General features: G+C 43.2%; 1 protein-coding gene across 2 annotated transcripts in view; it reads right to left on the bottom strand.

Annotated features, from left to right (window-relative positions):
- The window catches only part of fgd6 (FYVE, RhoGEF and PH domain containing 6), a 96,501-nt gene that overhangs the window by 64,010 nt on the left and 14,992 nt on the right, over window positions 1–17,499 (bottom strand). For both annotated transcript variants that reach the window (XR_007264463.1, XM_048610199.1), the window contains exon 3: window positions 620–755. Coding sequence is in view for 1 of the 2 variants with exons in the window: in XM_048610199.1 (XP_048466156.1) it covers window positions 620–755 (136 nt within the window). In the remaining variant the exon portion in view is untranslated. The remainder of the gene's footprint in view (window positions 1–619; window positions 756–17,499) is intronic.

Genomic DNA, 17,499 nt, shown 5'->3' with positions numbered 1-17,499 from the left:
TGAAGGAAAGAATCCAAACGTTGGGACAACAGATAATGTTTATGGGCAGGAAATACAAATCCTATATTAATTTTGTAATTTATGCATATGCTGGCCTCCATTAGTACCAGGAAATTACCAAACAATTTAGACCACCACCTCATCACCAACCGCAAGTCCTGGAAGCCCACAGAAGGGGTCAACTATCACACATTATTGCAGAGGAAGAGATGAATACCCGTCTGCAACTATATGCAACAATCTTTCCATTGAACACATGGATTCAAAACTGCTGCAGATATATACATTGATTAGCATCCACATACCCTTTCCAGTTGAATCAGACTATAAAATGTCTTTATGCAGTAGAATGAATATTAATCTCAATTTCACTTCCCTGCTCTCTCAAAAATATATTCAGTTTTAAAACTGGTGAGAGATTAAAGTTTATACCCATTGTTAAAGGAAAAAACATTTAGTAAATTGATTGATAGAGGCTGAATGGGATACATCCAATGACTCTTAAGAACGTTTGCTGAATAGCATAATGATCCCTGTTATTGAGTAATTGCACACAGGACCGATTAGAATAAGATTTTATAAGAGGTATCTTAAGAATCATATTTGGATAACAAGGTACCTGCTTCTCATCTTGCTGATCCAGTTCTCCTTTACTTGTATCTGAACTGGCATCTTCTTCATCGGAGCTAAAAATGACTTCTTCATCTGAGTTGATGTCCATTTCTAAAGAATGGTTATCCTGATTCTGTACAGGGCTACAAAGAAGTTAATCAGAACAGATGGAGTCTTACTCTTTCAGTTTATATTGAATATTAAGATTCAAACCTCTTTTTTTTGGAAAGAGTAGTGCTTATTTTGAACTAAGAAGAGTTTTATGAATGAAAATTTTACCCCTTCCAGTCAAATGGAGTAGAAGAGAAAAGCAATGCAATCTTACTATGTCCTTTAATAACTTCAAGAAGACCTGCTACTGTATTTTACTGTGATTTTCTCCCCCTTCACTTTGCACTGCAGTCACCTTAATGCATTTATACTGAAAATATACAAACAGTTTGCGCTGTGATATATTTGAACTCATCTATTTTCAATCCATGCTTCCTTGTATAAATTGTCAATCACCTAATTTGAGTACTGTTAATATGCAGGTAAGCATCATCCTTATCTGACACAATCTAGGCGAGCAACAGTGCTTGGGTCAGCATTGTAGGTCTGCCGTTCTTAGGTTGGGGGCTGAGCACAGGTGACTGGTAAATTCTCGACTCTGGCAAAGACCCAGTCCCAAAGCAACTGGTCAGTTATGTATTAACTATGAGTTGAAATGCTGGCCTTGGCAAAGATCCTATTCCTGGAAATAATTGAAGTGTGAGCTATAGAATACCCTACTGGAACCACTTATAAATGATTGCAGTCAGGTTACATGTGGTCCAAAGATTGTCATAGGAGATGGTTAGACTCTCTCTTGCTGGATATGGTCAAAAATCACATGTCACCAAGTTATAGTCCAACAGGTTTATTTGAAGACACAAGTTTTTGGAGTATCATTCCTTTTTCAGGTGTCTGTTATAGAGAAGTGACATTGGACATAGAATTTATAAGCAAAAGATCAAATAGTCATGAACTGATGCGGTGTTGAACAAACATAAGATGAATATTAAATCTCTAATCAGTTAGAAAGGATTAATGTGTAAATTCCCAAATTTCTTTCAAGTCACTGCCCCAATATAACTAAAGGTTTTATAAGTTTCCTCAGAATACCAGAGATGACACCCAGGTCAGACAATGCATTTTAGGTATGAGGCCTTGTTTAGAATCACACAGGGATCTCGTGTAAGAACCTCTCTGGCTATGTCAAGGGCATCCTGAAACCCATCATACAGGGAATCCCCAGCTTCTAGCACGACACCACAGATTTCTTACAGAAACCCAGCACCCACAGACCAATCAAACCAGGAACATTCCTCGTCACAATGGGCGTTTTAGCAGTCTACAACAGCATCCCCCATCAGTACTCAATACCAACCACTGCCAATTTCCAGATGCCATTCTGCAACTCATCCGCTTCATTCTCAACCAGAGTCTTCGCCTTTGACAACGAGTTATTCATCCAGACACATGGAAGAGCCATGGGAACCAGATTTGTACCCCAATATGCCAACATGTTCATGCATAAGTTCGAACAAGACTTCTTTGCTGTGCAGGACCTCCGACCAACGCTATACACCAGATACACTGACGACTTTTTCATCCTTTGGACTTATGGCAAGGAATCACTGAAACAACCTCATTGTGATATCAACAAGTTTCATCCCACCATCAGACTTACCATGGACTACTCTTTAGAATCATTCTCATTCTTGGACACAGGCATCTCCATCAAGGACGGACACCTCAACAGTTCGCCCTAACACAAGTCTATGCACAACCTCACGATGCTTCACTTCTCTAGCTTCCACCCTAAACATATTGAAGAAGCCATCCCCTACGGACATGCCCTACGCATACACAGGATCTGTTCAGATGAGGAGGAACGTGACAGACACCTGAAGGATGCCCTCATAAGAACGGGATATGGTGTTCAACTCATCGATTGCCAGTTCTGACATGCCACAACGAAAAACCGTAATGACCTACTCAGAAGACAGACACGGGAATACGACTGATAGGGTACCCTTTGTCATCCAGTACTTCCTGGGAGCACAGAAACAATGCTATGTTCTTCACAGCCTTCAACACATCGTCGATGACAATGAACATCTTGCCAAGATCTTCCCTACACCTCCATTTCTTGCCTTCAAACAACCACCAAACCTTAAACAGATCATAGTTCGCAGCGCACTACCCAGCCTTCAGGACAACATTAACCACAACACCATACAACACGTCAGATCATTGACATGGATACTACCATTATACATGCGAACACCACCCACCACGTGCACAATGTTATCTATCTCATACACTGCAGGCAAGGATGTCCCAAGGCATGACACTATGACAACGGATGAATGGACACCACGCAGACAATCACCAGACAATGATGCTCCCTCCCAGTGGGGGAACACTTCAGTGGTCAAGGACATTCTTCTTCAGGTGTCAGTTATAGAGAGGTGACATTAGACACAGAATTTATAAGCAAAAGATCAAAGGGTCATAGAACTGATGTGGTGTTGAACAAAACTAAGATGGCTGTTAAATCTTTAATCATTTAGAAAGGATTAATATGCAAATTCCTGAATTTCTTTCAAGTCACTGCCTCGGATCTTCAGGTAAACGTCCTCCAAGGTGGACTTCGGGATACACAAAAATGCACACTCGCCGAGCAGAGGCTGATAGCCAAGTTCAGTGCCCATGAGGATGGCCTCAAACGGGATCTTGGGTCCATGTCGCACCACACTGTACACTCTCATACACGGACACATACAAATACTCATATGCACATATTCACACACTCACACAGACCCTCTCTCATACCCACATTCTCTCTCTCACACGCACGCACACATGCACGCTCACACACCTATGGGGTGAATTAAATTCCTGCTTTGGAAATAAAACTAGTCTGATTCCAAGTTAATACATAGCCAGATTCTAAACAAAGCCTTACACCTAAAATGCATTTTCTGACCTGGGAAGTCACCTCTGGTATACTGAGGGAACTGATAAAACCTTTAGTATCTCAGGGCAGTGCCCTGAAAGAAATTTGGGAATTTGCATATTAATAATTTCTAAGTGATTAAAGATTTAACAGCCATCTTAGGTTTGTTCAACACCACTTCAGACTATGACCCTTTGATCTTTTGCTTACAAATTGTGTCCAATGTCACCTCTCACTGACACCTGAAGAAGGAATGAGACTCCGAAAGCTTGTGTCTTCAAATAAACCTGTCGGACTGTATCCTGGTGTTGTGTGATTTTTGACCTTGTCCACCCCAGTCCACACTGGCACCTCCACATCATTGTTGGATATGATTATTGCCAGGTATTTGAGTGGCACAAATGTGGCTCAGGTCCTGCTGCATTTAGACATGCATTGTTTCAGTAACTAAGGAGTTGGGAATGGTGCTAAACATGCAATTATCAATGAAAATCCCTACTTCTTACCTTATGATGGAAGATGGTCATTGCTGAAAGAACAGGTTGGACCAAGGACACTGCCCAGAGGACTTCCCACAGGGCCACTTCCGGAATGAGACAACTGGGCTCCATCAACCACAAATATTCTATTGTACTAGCTATTACTAGTGGTGAGCCCTCTTTCCCAATTGTGGCTCACTTCAAATTTGCCAGAATCTGTTGTTGCCACATTTGGTGAAATGGTAATGGATTGGTCAAGGCAGTCAATTCTCATCTTGCACTGAGTTCAACTCTTTTAGACTAAGGTTGCAATAAGGTTAGGAACTGATTCACTCTGGCTGAACCCATAAGCATCAGTGAGTAGGCTGCTGCAGAAAATGCTCTCTGTAGCATCATTGTGTTAATGATCAAAAGTATAGATGGGATGGTAACTGGATTTGTCTTGAGTTTTGTTGACTTAACATACTTGGATAATTTTCCACATTGCTAGCAATATAAATTTGCAGCTATGCTGGTACAGCTTATCTAGGGGCAGGGCGAGTTCTGGAACTCAAGTTTTCACTAATATTACTACAACATTCAAACATGGACAAAAGAGCTGAATTCCAGAGGTAACGGGAGCGTAACAGCCCTTGACACCAAAGCTACTTTCAACCGAGCGCAGTATCAAGGAGCCTGAGCAAAACTGAAGTCAATGCTTATCAGGGGCAAACTCTCCAGTGTTTAGACTCATACCTGACACACAGGAAAATGGTCATGTTGTTGGAGGTCAGTCATCTCAGCTCCAGGACATCTTTGCAGGAGTTCCTCAGGGTAGTGACCAAGGCCCAAACATCTTCAGCTGCTTCATCAATGACCTTCCCTCCATCATAAGGTCAGAAGTGGGCATGTTCACAGACGATTGCACCATTCGCGATTCAGTCACTGAAGCAGTTCTCGTCCAAATGCAACAAGATCTGGACAATATCCAGGCTTGGGCTGACAAGTGGCAAGTAACATTCGTGTCACACAAATGCCAGGCTATGACCATCACATATAAGAGACAATCTAACCACCGCCTCTTGACATTCAATGGTGTTACCAGCACCGCATGCCCCACTATCAATATCCTGGGGGTTATCATTGATCAGAAACTCAACTGGACTCACCACATAAACACAGTGGCTACAAAAGCAGGTCAAAAGGTAGGAATACTGTGGCGAGAAATTCGTCTCCTAATTCCCCAAACCCTGTCCACTGTCTATAGGGCACAAATCAGGAGTGTGATGGAACACTTCCCTAGATGAGTGCAGCTCCAACAACACTCAAGAAGCTTGACACCATCCAGGACAAAGCAGTCCATTTGATTGGCACTACATCCACTCCCTCCACCACCGATGCTCAGTAGCAGCAGTGTGTACTATCTAAAAGATGCACTGCAGAAATTCACCAAAGATCCTCAGACAGCAACTTCCAAACCCGCGAACACTTCCATCTAGAAGGACAAGGGCAGAAGATATAATGGGAACACCATCACCTGCAAGATCCCCTCCAAGACACTCACCATCCTGACTTGGAAATATATCGCCTTTCCTTCACTGTCGCTGTGTCAAAATCCTGGAATTCCCTCCCTAATGGCATTATGGGTCAACCCACAGCATGCAGACTGCAGCAGTTCAAGAAGGTGCTCTCACCACGAACTTCTCAGAGGCAACTAGGGACAGGCAATAAATGTTGGCCAGGCAGTGATGCCCACGTCTCAAAAAATGAATAAATAAAAAAAAAGTTGTGAAGGCCCATAGCCTTGAGTTTCCAGCATCTTCAGCTGGTTCTTGATAACACATGGAGTGAACTGAATTGGCTGGAGACTGGTCCCTGTGATGCTGAGCATCCCAGGAGGAAGCCAAGGTGGATCATCTACAGCACCTCCAGCTGAAGATAGTTACAAAGGCTTCAGTCTTCTCTTATGCACCAATATGCTGACCTTGCCCCGTCATTAAGGACATGTGTATTTTTGGATCCTTTTCCTCGTTAGTTGTTTAACTTTCCACTGTCATTTGCAACTTGATGTGGCAGGACTGCAGAACTTTGGTTGTGGAATCATTTGGCTCTTGTCTATTGCATCCTGCTTCTGCTGTTTGGCATTCAAGTTCTGTGTTGTAGCTTCATCATGTTAAAATCTATTTTTTAGGTATACCTGATATTCCTGCCACGCTGGATGGATTGAATATAGTTCTGATGATGCCAACGGTCCAAAATGCCTCATGGATACACAGCTTTGAGATATTAGGTCTGTTCTGAATCTATCCCATTTAACAAACTGATTGTGCTACACAACACAATGGAAGTTAAGCTCAGTATGAAGCCAGGTCATCATCTTCATGAGGACTGCATGGTGGTCACTCTGACCAATACCGCTGCAAACAGATCCATCCACAAAAAGTCAGAAAGTCAGGCAGTCACACAGCTTGGAAACAGACCCTTCAGTCCAGCTCAACCATGCCGAACAAGTTTCTCAAACTAAACTAATCCCACTTGTCTGCATTTGGCACATATCGCTCTAAACCTTTGCTATTTATGTACCTGTCCAAATGTCTTTTAAATGTTGTAACTGTATCTGCACATATGAACCATATGAGAACGTATTTGATGGTGAGCAAAAGGTTTAACAGATTTCTCCCTCTTCTTGATTTCCTCACTATCTAATCGTAAATAGAGTCTGCAGAAACTTTCTGGAGGATTCAGCCAGTTTGATCAGTGGTGATGTTACTGAGGCATTCTTGTGTCTTTGCTCTGTCCTCCAGTGATTCTTGCATTGGGGTTTAATATAGAAGAGCTCCTGTTCATCAACTGAATGAAGGCATTATACGGTAATCAACAGATCTCCTTGCCCATTTTTGGACTGATGCCATGAGACTTCATGGAGTACAGAGTTGATCAGTGTTGAGGACTCCTACAGCAACTCCCTTTTGATGGTATACCACTGTGCTTGCTAGGTGTGTTCTACGTGGGATGGGACATTCACAGGGATGGTCATGGTCGTGTCTGGGTCGTAGGCTGCAAGTATGATGCAACGGATAGGATTAAATCTGGGTACTACTTGACAAATCTGTGGGATAGCTCTCTAATTTTGGCACAAGTTCCCAGAAGTTAAGAATGATGACGACAGGATCAACAGCGTGGTGATATCATTTCCATTGCCTAGGCTAATGCCAGGTACTTGTTCAGTTTTGTTCCCTTTCAACCTATTTAAATAATATTCAGTACAACTGAGTAGTTAGTTAGGCCATTTCAGAGGGCAATTAAGAGTCAAGCACATTGCTGTGCATCTGGAGTCAGATGTAGGGCAGACCAGATAGGGATAACATCTTTAAAAGATGAGGGAACCAGATACGTTTTTTTACGACAATTGATGATGGTTTCCACAGAGAGACAAGATTTCAATTCCAGATGTTGATTAATTAATTACATTTAAATGTCACCAACTGCTGATGGGATTAAAACCAGTGTCCCAGGGCATGACTCTAATGACATCATCACTACATCAGAAGCTCTTGGAGAGGTGCGTATGAGTTTTAAATCCTGCAACCAGAATTTGAGTCTTTGTAAAAAATATTTATTCATCATTCAACAATTCCGAGGAAAGCAAAAATAGCAAAAATGTTTAGTGTCTCCATCCTGAGTTATAAATAATGTACATCCTATTCATTAACTATAGCACCAGCAATAAACAGGAAATTTACTTAGGCCTTCCACTGTAGTTTAAAATCGAATCATTTGCATACCATTAACTCCATTACTGTCAAGACAGTTAGGAATGACTCTATTATTAACTATTGCAGAACTAAGCAATTCAAGCCTAAGTAAAATTTAAATTACATACAAGACAACAAGGTGCAGGGCTGGATGAACACAGCAGGCCAAGCAGCATCATAGGAGCAGAGAGGCTGATGTTTCGGGCCTAGACCCTTCATCAGAAAAGGGGGAGGGGAAGGGGGTTCCGAAATAAATAGGGTGAGAGTGGGAGGCGGATAGAAGAGGGATAGAGGAGAGGATAGGTGGAGAGGAAACAAACAGGTTGAAGAGGCGGGGATGGAGCCAGTAAAGGTGAGTGTAGGTAGGGAGTTAGGAAGGGGATAGGTCAGTCCAGGGAGGACGGACAGGTCAAGGGGGCGGGATGAGGTTGGTCGGTAGGAGATGGAGGTGCGCTAACCCTATCGCCTCGTGCTCCCACGAGGAGCTCGAACAGTTCATCCACTCCAATAACACCTTCCACCCCAACCTTAAGTTTACCTGGACCATCTCTAACACCTCTCTCCCCTTCCTGGACCTCTCTGTCTCCATATCGGGCAACCACCTAGAAACCGATATTCATTTCAAGCCCACCGACTCCCACAGCTACCTAGAATACTCCTCCTCCCACCCACCTTCCTGCAAAAATGCTATCCCCTATTCCCAATTCCTTTGCCTCCGCCGCATCTGCTCCCAGGATGAGGCATTCCACTCCCGTACATCTCAGTTGTCCTCGTTTTTCAAGGACCATAACTTCCCCACCTCGGTGGTCGAGAACGCCCTCAACCGTGTCTCCCACATCTCCTGCACCTCATCCCTCACACCCCGTCCACGCAATAAGAACCAAAAAAGAATCCCCCTCGTCCTCATGTACCACCCCACCAACCTCCAGATCCAACGCATCATCCTCCGACACTTCCGCCTTCTGCAATCCGACCCCACCACCAAAGACATCTTTCCCTCCCCACCCTTATCTGCTTTCCGGAGGGACCACTCTCTCCGTGACTCCCTTGTCCACTCCACACTCCCCTCCAGCTCCACCACACCCGGCACTTTCCCCTGCCACCGCAGCAAGTGCTACACCTGCCCCCATACCTCCTCCCTCACCCCCATCCCAGGCCCCAAGAAGACTTTCCACATCAAGCAGATGTTCACCTGCACATCTGCCAATGTGGTATACTGCATCCGCTGTACCCGGTGTGGCTTCCTCTACATCGGGGAAACCAAGCGGAGGCTCGGGGACCGCTTTGCAGAACACCTACGCTCGGTTCGCAATAAACAACTGCACCTCCCAGTCGCGAACCATTTCAACTCCCCCTCCCATTCCTCCGACGACATGTCCATCCTGGGCCTCCTGCAGTGCCACAACGATGCCACCCGAAGGTCGCAGGAACAGCAACTCATATTCCGCTTGGGAACCCTGCAGCCCAATGGTATCAATGTGGATTTCACAAGTTTCAAAATCTCCCCTCCCCCTACCGCATCCCAAAACCAGTCCAGCTCGTCCCTGCCTCCCTAACCTGTTCTTCCTCCCACCTCAAGCCCCACCTCCATCTCCTACCGACCAACCTCATCCCGCCCCCTTGACCTGTCCGTCCTCCCTGGACTGACCTATCCCCTTCCTAACTCCCTACCTACACTCACCTTTACTGGCCCCATCCCCGCCTCTTCGACCTGTTTGTTTCCTCTCCACCTATCCTCTCCTCTATCCCTCTTCTATCCGCCTCCCACTCTCTCCCTATTTATTTCGGAACCCCCTTCCCCTCCCCCTTTTCTGATGAAGGGTCTAGGCCCGAAACGTCAGCCTCTCTGCTCCTATGATGCTGCTTGGCCTGCTGTGTTCATCCAGCCCTGCACCTTGTTGTCTCGGATTCTCCAGCATCTGCAGTTCCTACTATCTCTGATTAAATTACATACATGTGCTTTTGCTTTTTTAAAAACAGCTAATCCAAGGTCAAAGAGAAGCCTCCCTATATAAATATGTTATAAAGTTTGAACAATTATGCCAGTTCAGGCCTTGATAAAACTTGCCATCAAATTCACTGCACGTCTATTGTTTCAATGCATCCTGTGAACTCAGGGTCTGGTCACTCATCAAATACCTTTAACAGACTAGCCCCGAGTGTCTTTTAGGCATAAGAAGCAACAATAACTTAATTTCAAACTGCAAAATCACTGATCCAGGGAGTGAATCATTAACTCCAGTTTTATTCAACTAATGCATCATAAGTTAATTGCTTATCATCCAGCCTCACCACCATTACTTTTGGAAACCCCCACAAAGGGTATTAAACAACACATTACTCAACTTCCTCTTTACCTCGGCATTATCATTCAAAAACATGGAGTCTAACTGCACAATAACACAAAATCCAGCACACTCACTTGACGTCTTAAGCCCTCTACTGCCTCTGATACTGTCAGACTGTCTCAGTTGAGCCATGAGTTCCTCTGCTAAACATCTGAAAGATGGAACCCACTGTCTTTTAATTCTTAGAAGGCTGAGTTGCAGTGTTTATGTCCTTTCTGACTCCCAAACTGAACTTTTCAAACTGACATACTACTGTCACTGTCTCACCTGAAACTTCTGTGCTCTCTAGCTGAATTTTTCGACTTCATTTTTCACAACTGCTAAATTGCAAAAGGTTGCTGTGTCCTAACTCACATTTAACTAACATCTGGATTTTAATATTTTTATCCTGGTTTTCAGTCAAGTGATTCTGCACCTTTTGTTCGCTGCAATGACCTTCAGCCTTACAACAACTCTGAAAAATTTGCACTCCTCCAATGACATGAGACAGCCATGGTGGATAAAACACCAAGAGAGACATGCAAGAAAACCTTCACGGTAAACAGATGTTCACCTGCACATCTGCTAACGTGGTATATTGTATCCGCTGTTCCTGATGTGGCCTCCTCTACAATCGGGGAAATCAAGCGGAGGCTTGGAGACTGCTTTGTGGAACACCTATGCTCGGTTCGCAACAAACGACTGCACCGCCTGGTCGTGAACCACTTCAACTCCCCCTCCCACTCCTTGGACGACATGTCCATCCTGGGCCTCCTCCAGTGCCACCCGAAGGTTGCAGGAACAGCACCTCATATTTCGCTTGGGAACCCTGCAGCCCAATGGTATCAATGTGGACTTAACAAGCTTCAAAATCTCCCTGCCCCCGACCACATCCCAAAACCAGCCCAGCTCGTCCCCGCCTCCCTGACCTGTCCGTCCTTTCTCCCACCTATCTGCTCTTCCCACATCAACCCCAACCCCAACCCCAACCCCAAGCCCCACCGTCACCTCCTACCTTTCCAGCATCATCCCCGCGTCCTTGACCTGTCCGTCTTCCCTTGACTGACCAACCCCCACCCTAACTCCCCACCTACACACACCTTTACTGGCTCCATCCCCACCTCCTTGGCCTGTCCATCTCCTCTCCACCTATCTGCTCCTTTATCCATTTTCCATCCGCCTCACCTTCTCTCTCTATTTATTTCAGAATCCCCTTTCCCTCCCCCATTTCTGAAGAAGGGCCCAGACCCGAAATGTCAGGTTTCCTGCTCCTTTGATGCTGCTTGGCCTACTGTGTTCATCCAGCTCTACACCTTGTTATCCAAGAGAGACAGTCAGTTTGATTTCAAAAAGGATAATAGCAGAAAAGGAGGGCTTGAATGCAAGTCTTTCAGAGACAGTCCTTGACTGGAAATTGAATGATACCTTTTCAGGTGATCAGTTTTTGCACTCAGCAGTAGTCAAATAAGGAAGACACTGCCAAAACATGACTTGTAGTGTTTTTTTGATGGAATCACCCTTGCTTAGTTCCAGTCTTATCTATATGACTTGACTGTATCCAATGTATTGTTGGCAATGATTTGACTTTATTACATTAATTATCAAGCAGATAGTCCTGGTCAATATCCTCAGGTCAAGGGCTCAACACACCAGCTGGTGGAATTTAATGCAATAAATGGATTTTAAAAATCTAATTGAAACCGTAGCCTCAGTAATTTTGTCATGACATTACAATCGGTTGTTTACCAATCTCCTTTAGAAAAGGAAATCTACTGTCCTTAACTGGTCAAGGCTACATGGGTCTCCAAGTCACAATATGTTCGATGCTTAACTGCCCTTTGAAACAGTTCATAACTGCTGCTCATTCCAATGGCAATTATGGACAGGCAACAAATAGGAGCCTTGCCAGTGATGCCCACATCTCATAAAAGAACATAATTTTTTCAATAATTCTACGTTCACCTTATGTGGATTGTCTGATTTTGAATAGTATTATATAGATAGTGTTTTTATTATTTATAATATATATTTGTGTTCTTTTGTTAAAAGTACTTTGGCAGCCTCTTGTGAATATATTCAGTGACTGACCTCAATTGGTAAACAAATAAAAATGTATAAAACTTATGGTCTAGCAAACCATGTCTTACTCTGGCATCTGACTTATGGAGTACTACCAAGAGCTGGAATTAATACTGTTCGCACCAACTGCTAAATTCATAACGTGAGATTTAGACTCAGGAGGATCATCATAAAAAAGATGAGGAAACATTAGAAAATGTCAAATGCTTTAACACAAATAACCTTTTTTTAAATTCACTCACGGGATGTGGGTGTCGCTGGCTGGGTCAGCAATTATTAGCCATCCCTAGTTACCCTTGAGTAGGTGGCGGTGAGGTACCTCTTGAACTAGTGCAGTCCATTTAGTGCAGATATACTCATAATGCCGTTACGATTTTGAGTCTGTGACACTGAAGCAGTGGTGGTATATTTGTAAGTCTGGATGTTGACAGTCTTGGAGTGGAACTCGCAGGTGATGATATCCCCGTGTATCATACCATCCATCTCCTCGATGGTAGCAGTTGTGGGTTTGGAACGTGAATTTGTGCAGTGTATCTTATAAATGGTGCACACTGCTGTTGCTGAGCATTAGTGGTGGTGGAGGAACCGAATGTTTGTGGTTGTCATGCCAATTAAGAAGGCTGCTTTGCTTTGGACGGTGTCAAGCTTCTTCAGTGTTATTGGAGCTGCACTCATCCAGGCAAGTGTGTGCCTTCTAGCTGCTGGAAACACTTTGGGAAGTCAAGAAGTGAGTTACCCGCTGCAAGATTCCTCGAAACTGACCTCCTTTTGTAGTCACAGTTATTATATTATTAGTCCAGTTCAGCTTCTGGTCAATGGTAATCTCCAGGTTGTTGATAGTGGTGAATTCAGCAAAGGTAATGCCACTGAACATCAAGGGGCAATGGTCAGATTCTCTCTTGTTTGAAGTGATCATTGCCTGGCATTTGTGACAAGCAATATTCACAACACATTTGTCAGTCTAAGCTTGGATACTGTCTACATCTCATGGCATTGGGGCATGGGCTGCTTTAGGTTCTGTGGATTGAGGATTTGTGAATGGTACTGAACATTATGCAATCATCAACAAACATTGCCATTTCTGACCTTCGATGGAGCAAAGGTCATTGATGAAGCAGTTAAAAATAGTTGGGCCAAGGGCACTATCTTGAGGAATTCTTGCAGGGATATTCTGCAGTGGAGATGACTGACCTCCAACCACCACAACTATCTTCTTTTGCACCAGGTACAACTCCAGCCAGAGAGTTTACCCCAATTCCCACTGATTCCAGTTTTGCTGGGGCTCCTTGATGTTGCACTCAGTAAAATATGGCCTTGATGTCAAGGACAGTCACTCTCACCTCACCTCCAGAATCCAGCTCTTTTGTCCACATTTGAACTAAGGAAGTAATGCGGTCAGGAGTTGAGTGGGCCTGATGGAATCCAAACTGAGCATCTGTGAGCAGGTTATTGCCAAACAAATACTGTTTGATAGCACTGTTCATGACATCTTCCATCACTTTACTGATGAACAAGAGAGTGATGGGTTAGTAATGGACTAGGTTGGATTTGTTCTGCTTTATGCGTATAGGACATATCTGGGGAATTTATCACATGGTCAAGTAGATGTTGGTGTTGTAGCCATCCTGGGACAGGCGCAGAAAGTTCTGCAGCACAAGACTTCAGTCTTACCAGAATGTTATCAGGGCCCATAGCCTCTGCAGTATCCAGTGCCTCCAAACTTTTCAAGATATCACATGGAGTGAATTTAATTGAAGAAGACTAGCATCTATAATGCTGGGAAGCACTGGAGGAGGTCCAGATGTATTACCTGGCTGAAGATTGTTGTCAATGCTTCAGCCATATGTTTACGCAGATGTGCTGGGCTCCCCCATTGAGGATTGGGAGGTTTGTGGAGCTGCTTCCTCCAGTGAGTTGTTTAATTGCTCACCATCTATCATTGCCCATCACACTAGATGTGGCAGGATTGCAGAGCTTAGATCTGATCCATTGGTTGTGGAATCGCTTGGCTCTTTCTATCACTTGCTGATTAGCGTTCAGTAATCCTGTTTTGTAGCTTTACCAGGTTGACACTTCATTTTTAGCTATGTCTGATGTTATTTCTGGTATGCCCTCCTACAAACTTCACTGAACCAGTGTTGATCTACTGAGCTAGTTATAACATGGTTACACGTGAAATGGGTAAATATTTGAAAAGGCAAATAATTCAAGGCCATCAGAAAAGACATGGGCCAAATGATCTTCTTCCATGCTCTAATTTCTAGATTAGAAACTTCGAGATCTTGAATTCCAATTTAAGAAAGACTTGACTACTGTAGCTTTATGCTTGAATATCAAGCCAAAATTCGCCAGCCTGTCTTACATTTGATCAAGCTACAGAAAACTGATGACATCCTGCAACTGTATTCCAAGCAGAATGGCAGAATGAATACGTTCAGAAAATCAGAAAGAGAAAATTTGCAAAACTCAAATGTCCTATATCAAAGTCAAATCCTCAAATATACAGCAGCAAGATATAAAGGATGCTGAAATTCTGGATTAAAAAAAAGGAAGCTCTAGAAATACTCGGGTGTAGAGACAGAAATATTTAACCTTTCAGCTCAATGAGCTTTCAAACCTTTAGGAACCAAAAGGCTGGAACCACTAATACGAAAATACAGACTCATAGAACCTTATAATCACTGGTCCATTACGCTTTATTGTGGGTTCTTTGAAAAAAGTTATTCAATTAGCATCATTTCTTTGCCCTTATAACAGAGGCCTGCAGATTGTTTCCTATACAAGAACTTTCCCCTTTGAAAAACACAATTGCATCTTCTTGAAACACACCTTCAGGTAGTGTTTTCCACGTTGTAACAACTTGCTGGTTAAAACAAAACTTGCATCACCCCCGGTTCTTCTGACAACTATTTTAAAACTGCACCTTCTGGTTACTGATCCTTCAGGATAGTGGGAGTAATTTATGCCACTTATTCAATCAAATCCTTTCATAATTTTGAACAGCCCTTATTAAATATTCTCTGCTGGGGAGAACAATCCCAGCTTCACCATATAACTGAAGTCCTAATAGATAGCACCATTCCGATAAACCATCATTGTATCCCACGGCCTTGACATCGTTCCTGAAACATGACATTTAGTTTGGAAAAGTCAGTCTAATCAGAGATATACACAGGTTTAGCACAACTTTCTCGTTTTTGTATTAAACCTCCAAGGCCCAAGATTCCATAAATATTTTAAAACAAAAGATGTTATGACCTTTGCTAACTGCCATCAGTTACGTAGTGAACTCCAAATGTTTGTGTCCTTAGTTGTTAGGTTATTACAAATGTATTGCTTTTTACTTGCTTGCCTCTCTTTTGAAGTGAAGATGACTATGTTCGTCAAGTGCTTTGAGTTAGATTTCACTATGTACATACATGACTACGAAGATCAATCTGCACTTGGAAGGTTCTGCGCCTAAGGAGTCAGAAACCAGCCTAGGATAAATTGCTGGCTTGAGATTTTGTCATTCTCTGCCTCTGATATGCGCTTTTCTGAAGCTTTGGTTGCCACAGATGCTATGATCCTGGGCAGCATTGTCCCAGGAAATCAATACCGAAACTCCTAAGTGAAGCCTTTAAGTGTGTCTTTGTAGCACTAATTTTAACTATGAAACCACACCCAAACTTGAGCTCCCCATAAAAGATTCACTTTGGTAAGCAAGTGTCAGACTTCCTGGTTATATGGACAGCCCAACTCAGTTATGACTGTTTCAATATGATGTGGATGCTTGACATGTCAGCTAGGTGAGGTACCTCAGTATCTGATCTTTTGTACTGCCATCTGATCTTCAGTAGCTTCAGAGATAGCACAAAGCGATGGAGGAATCTTGGTAACTCTGTCAAGTGGCACTTGCTTACAATAACTTGCTCATGTCACCCAGTTTGGGTTTCTCCAAGCCGACCCAGTTCCTGATCTCAATACAGCCTTGGCCCAAACATAGACAAAAGAACCAAACCACTGAGATGAGGGAAGAGTGACTGCCATCAACATCTAGGCAGCATCTGAAAGTTTATGGCATCAAAAAGCCCTAGCAAAACTGGAGTCAATGGGAATTGGGAAAACTCTCTGCTAGTTGGAGTCATACCTAGCACAAAGGAAGGTAGGCTGTGACTGAGATCAATCATCTCAGCTTCAGGACATCACTGCAGAAGCTCCTCAAGTTAGTGTCCGAACCACAGATTTCTTCAGCTGCTCAATCAAGTATCTTCCTTTCTTCATGAAGTCAGAGGTGAGGACATTTGCTGACTCCTCAGATACTAAGCAGTCAGTATTCATATGGTCAGAAATCACACAACAACAGGTTATAGTCTAACAGATTTATAAAACACCAGCTTTCGGTGCCTCTCTCCTCCTTCAGGTGTTCAAAAAGCACATAATTAATAGATAGTCAGTCATTGTGGCACTTTATAAATTCCTACTTTAGAAACAAAACCAGTCTGATTCCAAACCAAAACACAGATTCTGAACAAAGTCTTACCCCGAACACGCATTGTCTGACTTAAAATGTAACCTCTTCTTTACACTGATAAAACTTTTAGTTCTCGCAGGACAGTGACTTAAAAGGAATTTACATATATATATCAATCAATTAAAACCTTCTTACTGATTAAAGTTTAACAGCATCTCAGGTTTGATCAGTAGTGTGACCCTTTGATCTACTACTTATTACTTATAAATTCTGTGTCTGATACCACCTCTCTCACTAACACCTGAAGGAGGAGAGAGGCTCCGAAAGCTTGTGTTTTCGAATAAACCTGTTGAACTATAACCTGGCATTGTGTGATATATGACCTTGTCCACCCCAGTCCAACACCGGCACCTCCACATCATAATATTCATATGCAGCAACCTGGAAACATCCAGTTCTGAGGAAGGGTCACTGGACCCGAAACCTTAACTCTGATTTCTCTTCACAGATGCTGCCAGAACTGCTGAGCTTTCCCAGCAACTTCTGTTTTTTGTTTCTGGAAACATCCAGGTTGGACTGACAAGTGGCAAGTAACATACATGTTACAGAAGTGCCAAGCTATGAACATTTTGAACAAGACAGTCTAACCATCATCCCTTGATGTCAACAGTATTACCATTGCTGAATCCCCTACTATTAATATTCGGAGGGTTATTGGGCCAGCAACATAAATACTTTGGCTACAATATAAAGTCAGAGGCTGGTGATACTGCAGCAGGTAATTCACTTCCTGTCTCCCCAATGCCTGTCCACAAGTTATACACAAATGTTA

Source organism: Rhincodon typus, chromosome 22, assembly GCF_021869965.1.
Source record: "Rhincodon typus isolate 14 chromosome 22, sRhiTyp1.1, whole genome shotgun sequence".
Lineage (NCBI taxonomy): Eukaryota > Metazoa > Chordata > Chondrichthyes > Orectolobiformes > Rhincodontidae > Rhincodon > Rhincodon typus.
The sequence above is the reverse complement of the archived record's forward strand: the minus strand, read 5'-3'. Positions and strand labels throughout refer to the sequence as shown.